Source organism: Heloderma suspectum, chromosome 7 (genome assembly GCF_057233095.1).
Source record: "Heloderma suspectum isolate Gila_16-S chromosome 7, 16-S_ref, whole genome shotgun sequence".
Classification (NCBI taxonomy): Eukaryota; Metazoa; Chordata; class Lepidosauria; order Squamata; family Helodermatidae; genus Heloderma; species Heloderma suspectum.
This window is the reverse complement of record NC_139464.1, coordinates 28,911,853-28,934,408: the sequence shown is the minus strand read 5'-3', so window position 1 is coordinate 28,934,408 and position 22,556 is coordinate 28,911,853. Positions and strand designations below refer to the sequence as shown.

General features: G+C 48.1%; 1 protein-coding gene across 4 annotated transcripts in view; it reads left to right on the top strand.

The window, feature by feature from the left end:
* The window catches only part of SLC13A4 (solute carrier family 13 member 4), a 60,492-nt gene that overhangs the window by 6,769 nt on the left and 31,167 nt on the right, over window positions 1-22,556 (top strand). For 2 of the 4 annotated variants that reach the window (XM_084809464.1, XM_084809463.1), the window contains exons 2-5: window positions 1,964-2,092; window positions 13,504-13,640; window positions 15,550-15,731; window positions 19,247-19,301. In XM_084809464.1, coding sequence (XP_084665590.1) covers window positions 1,964-2,092; window positions 13,504-13,640; window positions 15,550-15,731; window positions 19,247-19,301 — 503 coding nt within the window. The remainder of the gene's footprint in view (window positions 1-1,963; window positions 2,093-13,503; window positions 13,641-15,549; window positions 15,732-19,246; window positions 19,302-22,556) is intronic. The other 2 variants (XM_084809465.1, XM_084809466.1) reach the window with 1 other exon arrangement.

The following is a 22,556-nucleotide window of genomic DNA, read 5'->3' as shown; positions in this document are numbered from 1 at the left end:
ATTTCAGTTTGTTTTTGATAAGGATTTACCAAAATTCAAAGAAAAATTCTTCATATTCAAGGTGGCTTTTAAAAATGTGGATGCGGGAGAGAACTAAACTGGCAGATTCGTCCATCTTTAGTCTGTACTAGGGATGTACGAATCCCCTACCTGCCAGTCCGGGGGGGGGTCTGCAGAGGGGGGGAGGTGATCCGTTCCTCCCCTGGAATCCTCTTTGGCCGGCTGCACTTCACGGCAATTCCGCGGAGCTGCTGGCCAGCTCCGAAGTGCCAGTGATACGGCCACCATGCTGTATCGCTGGCTGAAGGGAACTACTGACTGCGGACGCAAATGGCATCCCGGATGCCATTTGCATCCGCAATCAGTCCCCTTCAGCCAGCGATATGGCATAGCGGCCGTATCGCTGGCAATCCAGAGCCAGAGGATCCAGCCAAAGAGGATTCTGTGCGGAGGCTTGGGTAAGTCTTCTGTTCCGCCATGGACTCTGGGGGACCAGATTCTTTACTCCATGGAGTCCATGGTGGAATTCTCCACCATCCCTAGTCTGTACCCTCCAGGAGAGGCAGTTGTCTGTGGACTCCAGTTGTCCTCCATCATACTTGAGGTCTGGGTAGCAGAGCAGCGTATCTTAGGGCAGGCTATATAGCACATACAGATTTGTCTTCCAACACCTTGCCTCCCACCATCTGATCAGCTGCCTCATTCTGCCTAATGGTAGGGCTGGCCCTCCACCTCTCAACGTAAATAATACTGTGCATTTTGGACCAATGTTCTGACTTGGTATAAGGGAGTTTCATAAATTCAATGAAAATCCATTGCATCTTATCTGGCTCTCTGTTGACTGATTCTTCCCTTGCACTGGTGACAATGGGGCAGCCTGCATTTTCATGGTTCTCCGTGTGCACATATCAGAGCCTTGGGTCCCAGCTGCCAATCTGATTGCTTGCTTCTCCTTCCCCAGGAACTTGAGAAGAGGTCTCTGTTCCTTAATGCAGCCAGATCCCCAACCAAACTAAGGAATAATGAACCCTGTGCTGGAGAGCTTACAACATGAATCAGAGTTACATAATGGCCAAGTACCAAAACAAAGTTACCAGTGGGGGATTATACTGTTCTCAGAGCTGCTGCATGCATGTTTAAAGCTGCAGACACCAGAGCGACCTAGGCTGCTTTTTCAGAGGAGCAATTGATGCCAACTTCTTCTGCCCATGGGGGCTGGAATCTCTCCAGTAACATGACTCAAAGAACTCCGGAGTCCCTTTTTCCTACACTGTTGCATCAGCCCTGAACAATTTGCCTGGAATAGATCTCCTCTGCCCAGGCTGAATAACTAGGTAGGAATACCTTCCAGGAATAAATTATAGGGTGCTTCAGAGGCCTCTCAGAAAGACCTCTTGGAGTCCCCTCAGTTTCCAAGATAAAAAGACATCTGAGGTGTCCTCTCATTTTGCAGAAAGGGGTGTACCTGCAAGTCTAGAAGCTGCACCTGAACATGGCAGAAGGAGGTATGTGGTGTCTGCCAGGTATCATGCCAGGGTCTGGATTTAGCTTGCAAGCTGCCATATGATTATAAGAGTCAATGTGGTATAGAGGTTAGAGTGTTGGACTGAGACTCAGGAGATCCAGGTTCTAGTCACCACTCTGGCATGAAGCTCACTGGGTGACTTTGGGGCAGTCACTCACTCTCATCCTAACCTATCTCAGAGGGTTGTTGTGGGGATAAAATATAGGTACCTTGGCCCCTGCATGAAATCATTCAAGTTGGGAGCATACTGAGTGTACCTTGAACCCACTGATTTGAGCAAGCGCAGAGGCAATGTGTAACCTCTGAGCTATCTCAATGGATCACTTACTTTATCTAAGCATTGGTAACGGTGAGCCAAGGCAGGTCTGAAAATATTGCAGCGGCAGCTCTCATTGCTCAAGTGACATTGAACTACTTCTTCTTTCTTCCTTCCTTCAGGAAGCCTCATGCGCTTATGTGCTGATAGTGACAGCGGTGTACTGGGTTTCGGAAGCGGTGCCGCTTGGGGCGGCAGCCCTTGTTCCTGCTTTCCTCTACCCACTGTTTGGAGTCATGAAGTCGAGCGAGGTCAGATGCGTGTATTTTTATCATCAGTGCTCTTGAGGGCTGACTCACACATGCATGCAGGTCAATGTCATATGGTATTTGATGATGGCTGTCAATGGAAGGTGGAAAAACACAACCATATGACTACACGTTGAAGCGTTTGTCTGTCTCTGTGTTAATGTGTGTTATGTTTTTAGAGCATTTAGATTACTGTCCTTATACTTGTGGCTTGTGATGCTACACCCCACGTCAGTGCTCTGTAATGATGTGTTAGCAGCAGAGGCAAGTTCTTCTGTTCCTCCGTGTTCCCTGTCATTCGGTTCTTCAGCCTTCATGAGCCTGTATTTGTCCCCCAAATAAGGGAACCCACTGAGGTTGGACCTAGTGTGTGTGTGAAGGAGTGGAAATTAAAATGGGACTGTCTACATTATATTCTCTGTGGTACTGGAGGACAGAGCCATGCACATGTCATGCTTTAGCGTATCACATCTGCTTATGTGACTGAGGAATGTGCAGTATGAACCTGATGTCCCTGAGTAACACACTTTTGGACTGATCAATTGTCACAATGAAACATGCTGCACATGTCAAAGCAATTGCATGACCACATGAGGTCATGGTGAGTCCTGAACAACATGTCCTATTGTGACCTTGTGTACTCTGGGAGGCAGCTGACTCCAATGAAAAATATTAGCCCTGTTCAGGCATTCCAAAAAGGGTTACCAGCAATGTGTGAGGAGGAGTGCTGCAGCCACACTCCTCTCTTCTGCTGGGTTTGTCGCTCATGGCATGGAGGGTGATGCTCTGAAGAGGAGAGCCTCCTGTATCAGTAGGGGCTCTCCCTGCAAGCCAGAACATGGATTCTTCAGCACTCTGGCTCAGATGGAGAGCCCCCACAGATACAGAAGACACCCTGCTGCAGACAGTCGCCTTCCATGAGTACAGAGCAACAAACGTGATGGAGGAGAGCGGCAGGACTGGACTGCTCCTTCTCCTCACACATTGCTGATCCTCACACACTGCCCTTTTTCTGAACACCTGAACAGGGCCGTTGTGTTCGGTGTAATGAGAGGTTAATGTGAAGGCTTTGTCTGTTGTAGATTGTTGCAAGTCATTGCCTGATACTGCTGTCACTGAGTGTGAAACCCACCCTCAATCTTAGCTATTTGTGCTCCACCTAGTTTAATACAATATCGTGGTGGTACAAAAGGCGGGGGAACAGAAAGAGTAGCGGATTCCCCAGCAGTGGGGAGGGCTTGCACCCTGTCCTCTGTCTCCTTGAATGTCCTTTTGGATCTATCACATGGGAAGAGGATGGATACTGAGATCCAGCTCTCAGGCTGTGATCCTAACAACCTCACTGGGCCATCACTTCCACCGAATGTAGTGGGCTTAGTTCATATGCTTCCAATCCACTCCCAGCTAAGAAGAAAATGGATCGTTTGGGCAAGTAGGCAATAACTCCCCTTTAAGTCAGTAAGATGTACAGCCTGTTCCTATGCATGCTTACTCATTAGAAACCCCACTGGTACGTACATATTTATTTATTAAATTTATTTATTAAATTTATTAATCGCCCATCTGGCTGGTCACCCAGCCACTCTGGGCGATGTACAAAACATATAATAAAGCAGTTTAAAACAATAAAATTCTGCAATAAAAACATTTTCTAAAATACCCTAACCCACCCCAAATGCCTGCCTGAACAACCACGTTTTTAATGCACGCAGAAGCTCATTAAAGAGGGGGCAAGGTGGAGTTCCCTAGGGAGGGAGTTCCACAGAGTGGGGGCCACCACAGAAAAGGCCCTCTCCCTCATCCCCACCAGTCTAGCTGTCCTGGCTGATGGGACAGAGAGAAGGCCATCGAGGCTGATCTTGTTAAGCGGCCTGTCTGGTGCTGCTGGAGGCGCTCCTTAAGATAGGCTGGGCCGGAACCATATAGGGTTTTAAAGGTCAAAACCAACACCTTGAATTTGGCCCAGAAAACAACTGGTAACCAGTGCAACTCCTTCAGCACTGGAATGATGTGATCTCGCTGGCGGCTGCCTTTAATCAGGTAAGCCGCTGCATTCTGTATCAGCTGCAGCTTCCGAACCATCTTCGAGGGTAACCCCATGTAGAGCGCATTACAGTAATCTAAATGAGAGGAGACCAGGGCATGTACTACCGATGGGAGCAGATGGTCGGGAAGGAAGGGGTGCAGCCGCTGTATCAGATGGAGTTGATACAGTGCTGTCCAGCTCACAGCTGACACCTGAGCCTCCATGGACAGCTGGGAGTCCAAAATGACCCCCAGGCTGCGGACCTGGTCTTTCAAGGGTAACCGTACTGCATTCAACACCAGGTCAACATCCCCCAGCCTCCTCTTGTCTCCCACCAAAAGTACCTCGGTCTTGTCAGAGTTCAGCTTCAGCTTATTCCTCCCCATCCAGCCACTCACCTTCCCCAGACATTTGGAGAGGGATTCTACGGCCAACCTTGGTGAAGATTTGAATAAGAGGTAGAGCTGCATGTCATCCATATATTGATGACACCGCACCCCAAACCTCCTGATGATAGCCCCCAGCAGCGTCACATAGATGTTAAATACCATCGGGGAGAGGACGGAACCCTGTGGCACCCCACAGGTGAGTGGCCACGGGTCTGAAACCTCCTCTCCCAGTACTACCCTCTGGTACCTGCCGGAGAGGAAGGACCGGAACCACCGCAATATGGTGTCTCCAATGCCCAACCCCTCCAGGCGGTCCAGGAGGATACCGTGATCAACGGTATCAAAAGCTGCTAAGAAGTCGAGGAGAACAAGGAAGGAGCATTCACCCCTATCCAGAGCCCTCCTCATATCATCCACCAAGGCGACCAAGGCCGTTTCTGTCCCATGCCCCTGAAGCCCGACTGAAATGGGTCTAGATAATCGGTTTCTTCCAAGTGTGCCTTCAACTGCATCACCACCACCCGCTCAATCACCTTGCCCCAAAATGGCAGATTTGAGACTGGGCAAAAGTTGTTCAGAACTTGGGGATCCAAGGAGGGCTTCTTTAAGAGCGGTCTTATCACTGCCTCCTTGAGGACTGATGGCATCACTCCCTCCTCAAGGGAGGCGTTCACCACCGCCCTGATCCCCTCACCCAGCCTCTCTCTGCAGCCCATAATGAGCCAAGATGGGCAAGGATCAAGTGAACAGGTGGTTGGCCTTACAGATGAAAGCACCTTGTCCACTTCTTCAGGAGGAAGAAGCTGCAACCGATCCCACAAAACTGGTTTGCCAAAGGCCACCTCTTGCTCACTAACTGTATCCACAGCGTGCGGAGTAACACTCCTAATCTGATCAATTTTATCTGCAAAGTGCCTTGCCAAGGCCTCACAGGAGGCCTTAGAATGCTCCAGTGGTTCCAGAGCCACTGGACCAACCAGGCTCTGGACCACTTGGAACAGCCTCCTGGGACAGCACTCTGCAGATGCGATACAGGCAGCATAATATTCCTTTTTTGCTGCCCTCACCACCACGTGATAGGCTGAAGATACAGCTCTAGCCCATCTCTGATCGTCTTTGGAGCGAGACTTCCGCCACCGGCGCGCTAGCCGTCTCACTTCCTGTTTCAGAGCTCGTAACTGTGGATTGAACCATGGTGCAGTCCGAGCCCTGTTCAAGGGGAGAGGGCATTTTGGAGCCACCTGAGTGATTTAATGCCCCAGTGATTGCAGCATTCCAGCCACCCACCAGGGTCTCGACCGAGTGGCCTGTGGCGTGCTCCAGAGAATCCCCAAGCGCTAGGGATGTCAGAGAATTCCGCCACAGATCTCAGTGAGGCCGAATGCCAGTGCATTCGGCCCCCCGAAATCTGTGGCAGAACGGCCTGCCACCCCCCTGCGGATCCCCCCCGGGACGAGACTTACCTTGGGTGGATCTTCCGGGCAGTGGTGGCTCCGGCGAAGGCGGCGGCGGCAGCCGGTCTTCCGACCGGCTGCCGCCACCGCCATTTCCAGGCTTGTGGGGGGGGGGGAGACGTGATAGGCTACGTAAATCTTTACGTAGGCTAAAACAGGGAATCAAAAGGGGACGCAAATGGCGCCCGCTATGCTATTTGCGTTCCCCTTGATTTTCACCGTCATAGTCTACGTAAATATTATGTAGTTTAAGACGGTAAAAAGAAGGAACGCAAATGGCGGCAGCCGTAGCCACCGCCATTTACGTACGCGTTTTGTTTTGTTTTTTTTACCCAGAGCCCTCCGCGGCCGGAAATCCAGCTGCGGATGTCTCTGGCCTGGCCGGGCTGGGCCGGCTGCTCCGCGGAGCTGCCGCGGAGCACAGCCGGCCGTTTGAGGATTCCGGGGGGGAGGAACGGAGCACCTCTGCCCCCGGCCAGGATTCCAGGGGGAGGGACGGAATGCCTCCCTCCCACCATCAACATAATCTGCAAAAGGTAAGTCACTTTCGTACATCCCTACCAAGCGCGTTCAGGAATCCATTCGGATCCATAAGACGCCTGGGGCGGACCATTTTAATGGGTTCTCCACCCCTGCGGAGGGGTTATGGAACCGAGAAGTCTAATGTCACCAGATAGTGATCTGACCATGACAAGGGGGTGGTGGATATACCCTCAACTTCGAGATCACTCCCCGCTTCTCCAGAAACAAACACAAGGTCTAGTGCATGACCAGCTGCATGGGTGGGCCCAGTTAGAATATGGTGCAGCTCCCAGGAAGCCATGGTCTCCATGAAGTCCTGAGGTGCTCCTATGAGGATGGCCTCCAAATGTACGTTGAAGTCCCCCAACACCAATAAGTTAGGGGACTGTACACGCACATCAGAGACCACCTCAAGCACTTCGGCCAGGGAGTCAGTCGTGCAGCGGGGTGGACAGTACATGAGCAGAATCCCCAGACTGCCCTTCAGGCCCAACCTTCAGTACATGCACTCAGCAACCTTGGTCTCCCAGCGAGGGGGTCTGGTGAAGACCAAAGACTCTCAGTAGATAACAGCCACTCCCCCTCCCCGATCCCCAGCCCTCGGCTGCTGTGCATATGAAAATCCAGCTGGACACATGGCTGCCAGAGTTGGAGCAGCGGCCTCAGCCAGCCAGGTCTCCGTAATACGTGCCAGGTCTGCACCCTCATCCAGGATCATATCATGGATGAGGGATGTTTTCTGGGTAACAGACCTGGCATTGCAGAGCAGCAAACGAAGGCCCAAAGATGGAGTCACGCCTCCCCCAGCCATCCTTTGGCTCCGGACAGGCCCGGAACAGGGGACAGATATTACACATCTCCCCCTTGTTCCCCTTGGCATGGCCTGCACCTAGCACTCCGCCAGTGCCTGCCGCCCAGCCTCAGTATGTTCTGGCCCCCAACACTCCCCTGACTGCTTCCATCAGGTGGATACATGCCCCCTCGCTCCCGCCTATCGGGAAGGCTACCCACCCCTAAAAACACAACAGACTCCCCCAGAAATTAAAAAAAACAATTAAAAATCCCCTTTAAAAATACTGCCAGGCAGGAGTCCACAGTGGTGGTGGTGGTGGTGGCGGCGGCGGCGGCAGTGGCTGCAGGCACACCTCTTCCCTGGTGGTGGCAGCTTTTCCTGCAGGCCCTGGCTCTCATGCCACCTCAGCCAGCCAGCTTATGTAGCCCCTCCAGCAAGGGGCAGCTGGAAGCAGCACAGCTGGCTCAGTACCTGGGGGTCTGGTCCTCCTGCAGGGACTGGCGGTCTGCCAGGCAGAAGTCCGCAGGGAAGGCCTGGTGTTGGTGACGGTGGCAGCACCAGCAGCAGGCCCAGCAGCAGCAGGCACGCCTCTTCCGCGGTGGTAGAAGCTTCTCCTGCAGGCCCTGGCTCTCCATATTCTCAAGTATTTGTATATAGCAGGGGTAGAAACTTCTGGGAGTCAAGAGGGCTGCACTGCACGCACACACACACACACACACACACACACACACATATCCTGGAACACACCAGGAGCCACACCCCACCCTTGCCACTGCAATTGCTGCAGCCAAAATTGCCACTGAATTTGCAGTGGTGGCCAAAAAAGAGGCAATTTTGCAAGGAAACACTGCACATGGACATTGTGATTCTGGGCACAAACAAGACAAGTGCACTGCACATACTTGTTTCCTTGATAAATTGTGGCTTTCTTGCCACTACAGTGGCAGCACAAGGACCACAGGAATGGTCAGAGGGGGCCACATGCAGCCCACAGGCCACACGTGGCTCAACCCTGGCATATGGGACTGTTGCCTTAGAGCTGCTATAAGAGCAATTGTTACATGACATTTCCCCTACTGCTCCTGGTAATGCTGGAAAGAAATGCATCACATGGGGACGGGCAGTGCTGAAGGGGGCTGGTCAGTGTCCATGTTCATGTGATCTGTCTCCTTCAAATGGTATGAGATGTGGTGTGGGAACAGTCTGCTCATAGTTTCCATGCCACTGCTAGTGACACATGAACAGTTGGGTCATAGAAACTCTTCCCAGCAAACTGAGTAGCATCAGCACATGGCAGTTCTGGAGGATTAGGGTTCAGCATTTTGGCACACTGGGAAGCATGACGAAGGTTCTGTCTCCCCATTTAAGCCAAAGCAAACCTGCTGCCTATTACTCAGAGCCTCGTGCTTGTAAGAACATTTGTCTTTGTTTCTGCCACCCAAAAATAGTAATGTGAATGGGATAAGGTGGAATAATAAAGGCCTTTGTGCTGCTGGTCTAAATGAATCCTTTTCCTTCCATTCAAGAATAATAACAAAAGAATGCTTAAGAGTCTGTGACCAAGCTTTTAACCAAGGTAGTTGCTGTAGCTCAGTGGCTGAACCTGGGACCTTTGCATGCAGACGGTCCCAGGTTCAGTCTCTGCCATCTCCAGCAAGGGATGGAAAAGATTCCTGCCTGCAGCCCTGGAGAGCTATTGCTGCCAGTCAGGGTCGACAAGACTAGGCTAGATAGACCAATGGTCCGATGTGGTATAAGGCAGCATCCTATATTCCCATGGTCCTATGTTTGCAAATAGGTTCTGCCACGGAGCTACAGAAAGATCAGCAGAGCCACCCACCATTAACATCTCCATCTTGCTAGCATTTGATTCAGAAATAGCCATCAGTCAAGCTAGAGGGAGGTAAAGAGGGCCACCAATATGTTACAGTTGAAGATTAAAGGAGGGAGAGCTGGAACGTATCTTGTTCAGAGTGGCTGTATGAGTCGGTCTCAATTCTATTGGCCTCCCCTACCAACCATGTCTCCCCAGCCTTCTTCCCTTCTTAATGGCTTCAAGGAAACCTTCCTGAGATGAGCAACTAGCATTCAACTCTGTTGACTACTTAGTTCTCAGACTGAGCCTGATCTAGACTTGTGCTCATATAATGCTACCTAGAAGATTTATGCTAAGCAGTGCACTGGAACTGCCTGATCATCCAGTATGATCCCAAGAGGAGTATTAGATTATACCTTTCTATACTCTGTGTCTAACAGGCCTTGACCTCAAATTGGCTTAAGCATTATTAGCAACCTCTAATAATAAGATACCCCTAGCCTGAAAGTCATAAAATGCAAATGGTTAAACACAGTTGAATTCAGATATTTGGCAAAATATACTAGCAGGATGAGAAATGATAGCCCGTTACTGTTTGTAATCTCAGAAGCCAGGGCTGAAACTCACACAACAGTGCCGGTAGGGACCTCCCCCCCACCAAAAACAGCAACAACTGTAAGGCTGGAAACCAAAGTCAAAAAAGAAACAGCAGCACCAATTGAATTCCCAATGCGTTTCGACACTTGGTCTTTATCAAGAGAAAAAAACTCTTGGAGATTCTTTTGGAGGATTCCCTCTCCTTTGCTTCTTCCAAAGACTTTACTTTGGAAAAGCAAAGGAGAGGGAATCCTCCAAAAGAATCTCCAAGAGTTTTTTTCTCTTGATAAAGACCAAGTGTCGAAATGCGTTGGGAATCCAATTGGTGCTGCTGTTTCTTTTTTGACTGAAACTCACACAACTAGAGTATCGGCCCTGACTGTGTTGACATGTTTAGTGCTTGTTACAGTTGGCTGTGCTTCAGAACAGCTGTCAGGTTACTCATTGCATGTTTAGGATATTGTTCACCTTGCAATTAGGCATATAGAAAAGCTCATTGAAGGCCGAGAATCAGGGCAAGGGCCCCTGAACCTGTTAGTCGTTCCATCACTCCCTTATGTGCTGTACATCATTGGCAATACTTAACCATCCCAAAAAGATTGCCCAGCCTTAGTAATCAGCTGTCTAGGGTAGAACCTGCCTCAAGAAGATGCCACATAGCACCAACTGTAGCAATGTATTTGTTCTTGTATGTCTGTGAGTTACATATTTGTATAATTCAGATGCCACATAGTCTCTCCTTGGAGTCAAAAATTAGCTAGATTAGGAGTGCAGAACTAGTTTGGGATGGGGAAGTAGATTCCACACACACACCCCATCTGTCCATGGCCAGATGACATCAGTGGGCATGGCCACACCCACTGATGTCATCTGCTCCTCCTCCCACCCATTTTAGCTTTTTTCCATGCTGAGAGAGGCAAGGAATTCCTTGCTTAGGGTGGCACCTGGCATCCAAGTGGGGATGCCATGCTCTGCACAAAGCAACTCAGCCGGTGCTGGGAAGCGTGGCTGCTCTTCCTAATGCTGGCTTAGTCCCTAGGTTTGCATGTTACCCAGCATTAGAGATGTCAGAGAATTCCACACAAATTTTAAATGGGGTCGAATTCTGACAAATCCAGTCAGAATCCTCCTCGGAATGGAGTGGCCCGGTTGACCCGGACCGGAGCTCACACGGACCCTTTTTTTTTTGTCCGTGAAATGGCGGATTTTACAAAAATAATTATGAAAAGAAATCCGTAAATCGGAAATGAAGGCAGAAGAACGCAAACGGCTTTACCCTTTTTATGAAGCATTTTCCCTGTGACCCAAGACTTTCTTTCGCTGGGGCTGAGTCTTGAACTCCACGGAAATCCATCTTTTCTGTTTATTGTCTGTGGAGGTCAGGTGAGGTGAGGTGAGGTCAGGGCAGGTCTGGTGAGGTCTGGTGACTGGAAGTTACGTGGGGAATCCCCGCGAAGGGCTTTACCCTTTTTATGAAAACAAATATGCATTTTCCCTATGACCTGAGGCTTACGGAGACTGATGGCAGGCGCATGGAAAGGATTTTTCGGCGGTACTTACGGAATTATTTACATAAGTTCCGGGAGCCGGAAAAAAAAATGGGGGAATCCGGGGCATGTGGATGGCGGAATGGGGTGGCCCTCAGCTCTGCGGAATCCTCAGAGAGCAGAATCACTCTGTGCGGATTCCGGGGGGGAGGAACGGATCACCTCCCCCCCCCCACAGATTCCCCACCGGAACAGACAGTGGGGAATCCATACATCCCTACCCAGCATTCCTGTGGATGCCATGAAGGGACTCTGCCAAAGATAACAGTGGAGATTCCCTCCAGGGGATTTCTCCAGGGGGGGAAGGTTGGAGGCCAAGCTCCACAGGTTGGATTGGGGAGCCCAGCAGGCTGAAGGTTCTTCACCCCTTTGCTAGATGCACCATCATCTTAACAAAACTGCAATCTTTATTCCAGCTACAGCCTAGAACAGGGGTAGGCAACCTGGGGGGTGTCTCCACAACAAAGGAGGGAGAAGCAAATGGTGGCTTACTGTGATTATTGTGTGATAGTGAAATAGTGAGATAGTGAGTTAGGGGTATAGGAATTCCTGGCAAATGCAGGATAGTGAGATAGTGAGATAGCATTAAAGCAAAATAGCGCTTTTGTTGGCAGTACCTACACCTCCTATCTGACTATCTCACCATTGCCTATTTGCCAGCAATTCATAGCAATTCCTATGCCCCCTATCTCACTATCTCACTATTGTGCGATAGTGAGATAGTGAAATAGTGAGGTAGTGAGTTAGGGAGTAGAGGAATTGCTGGCAAATGCGAGATAGTGAGATAGGAGGTGTAGGTACTGCTGACAAAAGTGCTACTTTGCTTTAATTATTTACTTTTAAAAAAAAGTTAGAGGCTGCTGGGAGCACACCTATACTTTGCTGGGATGGCCACCAGAGTTTAGTGGTAGGTAAGGTGAAGTAAATGCCATGAGGTAGCTCAGAACTTTGATGGCCCGCCATGAAACATCAGGGAAACACAGGCGGGGACAACATTGGGGAAACACCCTTTGACCGGGTCAATGAGGTCACGGCCAGGTGCAAGACACACCCCTGGACAGGGAGATCATGCCAGAGTGCAGGGTGGTGCACACCACAACAGAAGTGCAGACAAGCTGAATTAAGGAAAACAATCAGACTAAAAGTAGTCTCAGAAGAACTAGGGGTTTGGGCATGAAACTCTAGGGTGGTGGCTATGAGATGGCCACAATGTCATGTGCCCTGAACAACCTCCGAATGCCGCAACCTCATAGTAAATAGTTCATGCAGCCACCCCCCTGGTGATCTCCGGATATTTTGGACTACAACTTCCATCAGCCACAGCCACCATCGCCAGTGGTCAGGGATTATGGGAGTTGTAGTCCAAAACATCTATCTGTACCCAGACTTAGCACATGGGTAGCTGAAAGAGTCAAATACTGACAGAGAAAGAGATGCACACAGATTCAGGAGGGACAAGGAATGGGCTTCTTAAAGCTGCACTCATATGTACCACAGTGGAACTTATTAATGTTCACATGATAATTCCTTGGACTTGGATTTCTGGAAAACCTGAGCAGCAGCAGGAGAGCTAGTGTGCTCCAGTGGTTAGAATATTAAGACTAGAACTACAGAAACCCAGTTTCAATCAAATTCCCTTTTGGCACTGAAGCTCACAGAGTGACCCTGCCCAGTCTCAGCCTATCCCATCTTAACAGGTTACTGGAGAGACACCATGTACATTGATTGCCCCAAGCACCTTTGAGGAAGGTCAGGATAAAATGAAATAAATATATCGCAGCAACTTTAGTTTACTATGTAGGATATTATGGAATGCAAGCAAGATTAATATCTCCTAAGTTTGCAACAGAAGATTTAGTCAAGTACGAGGAACAGGAAGGAACGAATGGCAGTATATACAACCGGGATGATACAAAGGTCACTGTGTTGTTATTTTCTCACAGTGGCAATGCAAAGATCTCAAACAGATATTAATAAAATATATTTTATTTTTAATGTGAACTTTTTAATGCTTCTGTTAGATTTCATAGACTTCTAGGAAGTCTACTTATTACTTTAAATGGTGTGGCTTGTGGAACAAAGAAAAGCAGAGGCAAAACGAAAAGGAATGCAAATCTAGGGTGAAAGGGTATGGAGGGTCTCTTCCCCACTGATAGATTCTATAGCTGCTCCAGTTTCCTAGGATGCCACCTGTCCGTAATATTTCTGTCCCTTTCCTTCTCATCTATCCTGATTGTTTCAAATCTCTCCCTGACTTGCGTTTTCTGTAGGTGGCTGCAGAGTACATTAAGAACACCACCTTGCTTCTCATGGGGGTCATTTGTGTGGCAGCCTCTGTCGAAAAGTGGAACCTACACAAACGGATCGCTTTGCGTATGGTTATGATGGCTGGAGCAAAACCAGGCATGTGAGTGAACCCGCCTTTTTCATTGCTTGAGATGACAGAGAGTAATTACAAAATGAAGGCACAACTAATAATTAAAAGTAGTATGTGGGGCTCATTAGCCAGTCACAGACCGCTTCAAGAGCCCAGTGGACTGACAGAATGCAAGATACAAATGTGATAAATAAGCACTTATGTTTCCAAGTCACATCCCCTAAGTGTGGAGTATATTTCGATAGTTTGAAAATATCCTACCCTCCCTTTCCCTTTCTGCTTCTTCTCTTTTTGGTCTCTCATCTTCTTTGCCTTCTTGCTTCGGTTTTCTTTTCCACTCTCAATCCAGTGAGACTCTTGCCTCTTCACCACCTCTTTGATTTTGAAGGGTAAGTTCAAAAGTTTATGATGGCACCCAAGCTTTCCTGAAAAATTCTCCTCATTTCATATAATCAGCTCTAGGTTTTGGAAGGCCCTTGGGCAAGACACCCAAAATGGGCCCCTTCCCTCAGTCAGCCTACCTTCTCACTGCCATTGTCACCAGCTGCTATTACTCCTCGTCCTCTTTTTCATCATGGCTTCCACTTCCTGCTTGGCTGGCAGGCGGTCAGTGAGCAAGCAGGCCGTGGCATCTACTGCTCCTCCTTCTCATCACCATTGCCTACACCAGAGCAAGAGGCAGATGAACCAGCAGGTTGCAATGGTGAAGAAGATGAACCACAGCACGAAAGAGGGAAGGCACTGAATCACTGACCAGACTGAAGGAGGGGACCTCCTAGGTGCCAGAACTCCACACTGAAAGGTGAAATATTCTTATATATGTAGCCTTGGCTACACATATAAGGATGTTTCACCTTTCAGTGTGGAGTATCCTCTGTGGCATGTTTACTTTGCCACTCATCTTATTATTGTCAGGAGTGCTTCTGAGCGCAGGGAGTGGGAGGGTAGTTCAGATTATGAAGAAGAACCGCTAGACATGGGGGAGGAAATTTCCCAGGCTAGTCCAGACATGGTAAGGCAGGCTCCTCAGATTTCAAAGGTCCAGCTGAAAAGTCCCTCTTCACACACACCTACCCCCGTGAGAGACAGCAAACAGGGAGAGGCGGTGTTCGGTGAGTCTGAATTAATAGATGCAAGGTGCAGATGCAGAGCCAAGAGGGAGAAAGCTGGGGCAGAACTTGGGAGGTCCACCCGATTGGCCCTGCATGAACAGCAGCGCTTAGAAGCCTCACGAGAGAGAGACCTTCCCCCACCCCTTAAGTTAGGCTAGTGAGCCCGCCTTCCTTTCAAGCGGTGGGCAACTTCTGCAGCTACCTTTTGAACCCCCGAAGGCATCTCCTTGCAGGCTGAGAGTCACTGAGAATGTGCATCTGTGTGACCCCTTTTGGTAATGGATTAAAAGCTGTGGATTGAAGCCTCTTGTCTGTGTTTGATTCGGCTTTTGAAGTTCAGTGGGGGTAAAAGGAATCCTGACAGCCATTGTAGAAAAGAGTGCAACAGAGTTTTTAAGAGTGCCCTTGAGAAAGGGTTTTTGCAACCTGAAATGTGTTGGTCTTAAAGCAAATGTTTCCTCAACTATCCTACTTGCAGCACTGTGTGCTGTCACCTGGGCGGTCCCCTCCTTCAGTCTGTTCGAAGAAGATGAGCAACTCCAGGTGGTTCTTTTCAGTGGGCCCTTGGGCTGTGAGCCTTCAGTAGGTGCCCAACTATATCTTCCCTTGATGCCAGCCCTGATTACAAATAATGTGCATGAATTGTGCTTGTTGAGGCCACAGAGAGCGAATCTGCATTCATGCCCATAAGGGGGAAAATTTCATACCTTGATAACAGTAGAAAATCCACCAGAATTTTAGAATTTAAAGAGGAGGAGCAGGAGGAAGAGGAGGAGGAGTTTTAACAGTGCCTGCCCCCCAAAGGACTTTTCTTTCCTGTATTCTAGGCTGCTCCTTTGCTTTATGTGCTGTACCACTGTCATATCCATGTGGCTTTCCAACACATCCACAGCAGCCATGGTGATGCCCATTGTAGAAGCTGTGCTACAGGAACTAGTGAATGCCGAGGAGGATTGTGAGGTGAATGGTACCACAGGCAACACCATCCTGGAAGAGAGAGAGACGATAGGTATCTGGTGACACCTCATACACTCCTGATCTTTGTAGAGATTTCTGATAATATATTCAGCTGTTATAAAGATGCAAGTTAAGACCATAAGAAGAGCCCTGCTGGACCAAACCAAAGGTTCATCTAATCCAGCCTTTCCCAACCTTGGGTCCACAAATGCTGGACTGCAACTCCCATCACCTCTGCCCATTAGCCACGCTGGCGGTGGGTTAATGGGAGGGGCTGTAGCTAAGTGGTAGAGCACATGCTTTGCACACAGAAGGTCCCAGGTTCAATCCCTGGTATCTCCAGGTAGGGCTAGAAGAGAATCCTGCCTGAAACCCTGGAGAGCCATTGCTGCCAGTCAGTGTCAATAATACTGAGCTGGATGGACCAATGCTCTGACAGTAGAATGCCACTTCCCATGTTCCTATGTAACACCTGGGGCCCCAAACAGTATAGTCCAACATATTGTTTCCCATGTGGAAGCAGCAGGGCTTGAGGGCCACAGCCTTCTCCCAAGTGTTCCCCAGGAGCTCATGTTCAGTGCCAATGCATCCATTTGACTCTGAGGCTAGAGGTCCCATGTAGTAGCACTGAACACAGAAGTTACATTTGGCTATCATTGCTAGTAGCACTTCCTAGACGTATCCTCCATAAATCTGACAAAACTTCTTTTTAAAAACCATCTCAGTTAGTGGCCATCACACACCACTTGGCATCAAATTCCATGGTTTTATTGTGCACCATGTTAAGAAGTACTTCTTTTTGCATGTGCTGAATCTCCTGCCAAATTGGTTTCATTGCATTACCCTGAGCTCTAGTTGTCTTGAAATCAGATGGACTGGAAGACCTAGGGTTGGATCCAGATTTATGCTGGATCAGCTATGTTGGGGAAGTGGACTTGCCCACCCGCTCTTTTCTACAACAGCCCCTCCACCCCCCTGAAAATCCTACCTAGAGGTTCAGGAGACCCTATTGAAGAGGGTGAACTATAGTATGTAGGGAGGAGGGGGTCCCCAAAAATCAGCCAGAGGGACCTTCTGTGAATTGAGCCTTTCATCTCGTAGAAGGCAGATCCTGGCTACCACCCATAGTTTCATTCATTATAGAAGAGCCACCTCAAGGCATGAACGAAAATGATCACATAGAAATATCCAAACATACCTTGTAAGCTGCCTACTTCAGATGTTTCACAGATTAAGTAATTAAGTAATTAAGAATATTTTTGGATCATTATTCCACTCAATGGAATTCCACTCAATGGGAGCTCAAGGCAATGTACACAATGTACACAATGGTGTGGCACACACACCAGCAATAAGAATAATAAAATATATCAGCTACAAAAAGTTAAACAACTTTTTATATAGTAAAACTGGGGATTAATATAAAAAGTAACAGAGTGGCGTTACCTCTGAAAAGTTTGGCAAAGACAATGTTGTCTTCACCAGCCATCTAAAGGACAATAAAGAGGAAGCTAGCCTAACTTCACTAGGGATGTACGAAAGTCACTTACCTTTTCGTGGATTGTGTTCATGGTGGTGGGGGAGGTGCTCTGTCCCTCCCCCCAGAATCCTCGACGGGGGGGGAGGCGATCTGGTCCTCCCCCCTGGAATCCTGCCCAGCCGGCTCTGCTCCAAGGCAGCTCTGCGGAGCAGCCAGCCAGGGCCATCCGCAGCTGGAGTTCTGGCTGCAGAGTGGCTGGTGCGGATGCAAATGGTGGCCGCTGTAGTGGCCGCCATTTGCGTCCAGCCAGGCAGCTGTGATAGGCTACGTAAGTCTTTACGTAGCCTATCACGGCTGGGAAAAAAAACAAAAAAAGGCGTACGCAAATGGCGGCGGCTATGGCGGCCGCCATTTGCGTTCCCTATTTTTCGCCGTTTTAGCCTACGTAAATATTTACATAGACTATTACGGCAAAAAAAAGGAGAACGCTAATAGCATAGTGGGCGCTATTTGCATTCCTTTTTTTTCACCGTTTTACCCTATGTGAATATTTATGTAAGCTATTATGACAAAAAAAGGAACGCAAATAGCGCCCACTACGCTATTTGCATTCCCCTTTTTTTCACCGTAATAGCCTAATTAAATATTTACGTAGACTAAAACGGCAAAAAATAGGGAACGCAAATGGTGGCCGCTGTAGCTGCTGCCATTTGCGTATGCCGTTTTGTTTTGTTTTTTGCTTGGTTTGCCGTGACAGGCTACGTAAATACTTACGTAGCCTATCACAGCAAAGACCAGGATGGAAATGGTGCCCATGGCAGCCGGTCGAAAAACCAGCCATCGCTGCCGCTGCTGGAGCTGCCGCTGGAGCCGCCACCATCCGGAACATCTGCCCCAGGTAAGTCTCATCCCGGGGGGAATCCGCAGGGGGGGTGGGGGGGCAGGCCATTCCGCCACGGATTTCAGGGGGCTGAATGCCAGTGTATTTGGCCTCACTGAAATCCGTGGAGGAATTCTCTGCCATCCCTAAACTTCACTAGGGAGCAGCACTGCTACCCAAAAGGCCCCATCTTGGGTATGTAATACCCTCACCTCTCTAAAAAATGGGATGCATAACAGGGCCTCAGATGATGAACAAAAGTTGCATTCAAGCTCATAACAACAGACTGGAAGAGAAAGAACCTAGGGAGGTGGTAGGATCTCCCACACTGTAGGCATTCAAGACGAGGCTGGACAGCCATCTATCAGGGATGCTTTGACTTGGATTCCTGCACTGAGCAGGGCATTGGACTCGATGGTCCTGTAGGCCCCTTCCAACCTTACTATTCTGTGATTCTATGATTTTATGAACCATGACTAAGAGTTTCTCTACATGAGGCATTTATCGTGTGCTTGTGATAGTTCACTCACAGAAGTTCACAGGTCCTTTTCACGACATTGTCAGCCTCCGATGTCTCTCCCATTGTTTACAAGCGAGAATCTGCCATTTTATAAAACCCTGAAAATGCCGTAAGTAATTGCCCAATAAAACAGCACCATCTGCTGGTGGTACAAATGAAACATATGGTAAGGAAACTGGGGAAAACAGGGTGGGGGAGCACGTGTATTGTGCCAAGCATTAAACCCATGAAGACTCTTGAAGACAAAGCCCCAGTAATGCTGCAGGATTTTTGCTAATGTGGAGAAGCCCTAACAATTAAAAAGATCCTCCCTGGTTCTCTTTCCTATTACAGTGGGACAGGGTTATCAATTTCCGTGTTTGCTCTATTTGTGCATGAAAAACTAGATTTTATACTGAACATCCAGGTTCCGTGAAACTTGCAATAATTCAGAATCGATTTCAATAGCTTCCAGGTAAAAAAGAAAAAAAGAAAAAGATCACCAAATTTAAAAACCTCACGATATTTTATTTTGGCACAAGTAATAATGTATTGTATTGGGGTTTACAGGACTTTGTGGCACCTTCCAAAATCCACAATAGTTTCATTAGGAGCAGCTAAAAACATAGCCTTGTTGTATTGTCTACCAAGTTCTGAAATGACTCCCTGAGAAACAGTCACCCCCATCTTCCTTTGCTTCCACTGTAGGTCTCGGTGAGAAGCATGGGCAAGCATCACTGGAGCTCATTTTCATCAACGAGGAGTAAGAACGAAGCCTGTCCAGCTCTAATGGACATTATGAACCCTTTCAGGTCACAATGAGATCAAATGTAAAATTAGGAGCAGCAAATGACAGATTACAAATATCGTTTTAGATAGCTTGAAGGGGAGGGGATAATGGGAGGTGTAGCATGAGACAGGATTGGTTAGGAGCTCACTATTATTGTGTTCGTTGGTGGTTGTTAGAAAGAGAGAGAGAGAGAGAGAGAGAGAGGGAAACAAGGAAGGATGGATGGATGGATGGATGGATGGATGGATGGACAAACAGATTTCCATTTTGCATACATGGTGGCAATTGGGGTGGAAATTAAATAATTTGTTTTCTTGGACTGAGGACCAAAGAGATATTACTTTTATGGTATGCTTAACAACCATGCTGGTTTTTTTTTTTAAAGTACTACATTTACTTTAAAATACTTTAAAGTACTGCATTGAATGCAGGAGACCCCAATTTTCACTGCGATTGCAGCATGTGGTGAGGGGAGGATAAAATAGTGTAGTGATAAATGCTTAAGTGCAGACACCATGACAGTCCCCATAGCTACGTCCCCCAAGGAGAGCCCCACACTGCAGGCAGATGTGTTGGTCCTTATCAACAAACCAGTTCTTGCAGCTTTCATCTCCACCAGGAGCAGATTTTTTTGTAAATCGAATGGGTCTTAACTGCCCATTCAAGACCAGACTGCCCCAACATACTTTGCATCACAAAAATGTATCGTTGTTTGGAAAATTAATTTCCACACAGCTACTGTGAGGATTGCAGCTAAGCTCAGGGGGAACAGGGAATTCTGAGGGGGGTGGGATATGACATCAGTGTCCCTACTCATAAAAAAGGTGTCTCTGCGAGCCCTGACTCCACTACTCCACTGGGAGGGGAGGTTTAACCCTTCCCTGCCTAGCTGCAATGCTGATGAAAATCTCCCCCCTCCCTCCATGTTTGGCAGTTAGCATTGAGGGGGGGGAAGCTCCCATTGGAACCGATAGAGACTTTCCCCCCTACTGCTAGTTGTATGCGGGGATAAGTTTTCATTAGGATTGTGGTTGGGGAAGGAAGGGAAGGGTTAAACCAACCTCCCCCAATCTAGTGCCATCCAGATGTGTTGGACTACAACTCCCAGCATTCCCAGCCAGCCAAGGATGCTGGCTGAGAATGCTGGGAGTTGCTGTCCAACACATCTGGACTGGAGGGCACCAGGTGGGGGAAAGCAGGGTGAAACCATTGCAGTTCTCATGAAAATCGCATGCACGCACGCACGCACACACCCATAACCGTGCCAAGTATTCATTTATTTAAAAAATGCAGGCATGGTTGCTAACCATGCACTAAAAGTAATACCTGCTTTGGCCCTTAATTTCAGTTGCAGTGGAAGGAATTCATGTTTCTGACATGAAAGGGGAAATATATGATCTTCTGGGTGAGAAGGAAGTGTTGTAACATTTGGGGATGCATGAATGTTTCCCCTCGACTGGGTGGCTCACTACACATTACACAGAAATGTGTCTCAAAATGTGTAGGCCCCTTCCAACCCTACTATTCTATGACCCCCCCCTCCCGCATTTAAAAAGAAAAGTAGTTTTAGGAGAGAAACAGTGATGAGTATGCATGCCCCTTTCTCTACCTACCATTTCTCTGCTCCATATTCTCTCCCCAAGCTACTTTTCCCCCTGCCAAATACAAATTTGTACTTGTAGCTTACAGACCCATAGGCAGTAAAGCTACTTGGGCATCACAATTTGGAGCAGAGCTCTGGTGTGCAGGGAAGGAATTAAGCACTTCCTCCTCACAACACCTTTCTATTTTAAATTCTCCCTTCCCCAATATGCTTTTCTTTTAAAAGAAAGGTATCAGAGCTTTGTTACATTCATTTGCATTCAGTGTATAATTAGATCCTTATGGACAGTACATCACTGTACATTACTTGCATTGAGAAGAGCTTGATGACACATGGCTGAATGTGAGAACTGTCCTCCTCATGCGCTTATGGTGGTGACGCCTCATGACTCTGATAGTCTGATTGGCTGAGCTGATGTGATGACTCTGAACTTTCAGTTGATGGGATAATACAGGTTGCAGTCCAGCTTCTCTGAGGCAGGGGGAGGCTGTCAGCTGGCTGGGATTAAAACCTCATACAACTGATCGCTGAGGATGGGGACAAGGTGCTGAGAAATATATGGAAGCTAAGGACAAGAGCCCCTTCATGGATCACTGCCTTGTTGTGGTGAAGGGGCTTGCGTAACTCAGTGAAGCCATAAGCTATGCCGTAAAGGGCCACCCAAGACGGACAGGTCATGGTGGAGAGTTCTGACAAAATGTGGTCCACTGGAGAAGGAAATGGCAACCCACTCCAGTATTCTTGCCAAGAAAACCCCACGGAACTTATCACAAGGCTAAAAGAGATGACGCCGGAAGATGAGCCCCTCAGGTCGGAAGGTGTCCAATATACTACTGGGGAAGAGCAGAGGGAATTTCCAAGTAGCGCTAGAAAGGGTGAAGCAGCTGGGCCAGAGCTGAAAGGACACTCAGCTGTGGATGTGTCTGGTGGTGAAAAGAAAGTCCCATGCTATAAAGAACAATATTGTTTAGGTACCTGGAATGTAAGATCAATGAATCAAGGTAAGCTGGAGGTGGTCAAACATGAGATGGCAAGACTGAACATTGACATCTTGGGAATCAGCGAACTAAAATGGACAAGCAAAGGAGAATGTAATTCAGGTGACCATTATGTCTACTACTGTGGGCAAGAATCCCTTAGAAGAAATGGAGTAGCACTCATAGTCAACAAAAGGGTGGGAAAAGCAGTACTGGGGTACAATCTCAAAAATGATAGAATGATCTCAGTATGAATCCAAGGCAAACCATTCACAGTTATTCAAGTCTATGCCCCAACCACTGAGGCCGAAGAAGCTGAGGTTGATCGGTTCTATGAAGACCTACAACACCTTCTAGAACTGACACCAAAAAAAGATGTCCTCTTCATCATAGGGGATTGGAATGCTAAAGTAGGAAGTCAAGAAATCACCGGGATAACAGGCAAGCATGGCCCTGGTGTACAAAATGAAGCAGGACAAAGACTAATAGAGTTTTGCCAAGAGAACACGCTGATCATAGCAAACACTCTTTTCCAACAGCACAAGAGGCGACTCTACACATGGACATCACCAGATGGTCAATATCGAAATCAGATTGATTATGTCCTTTGCAGCCAAAGATGGAGAAGCTCTATACAGTCAGTAAAAA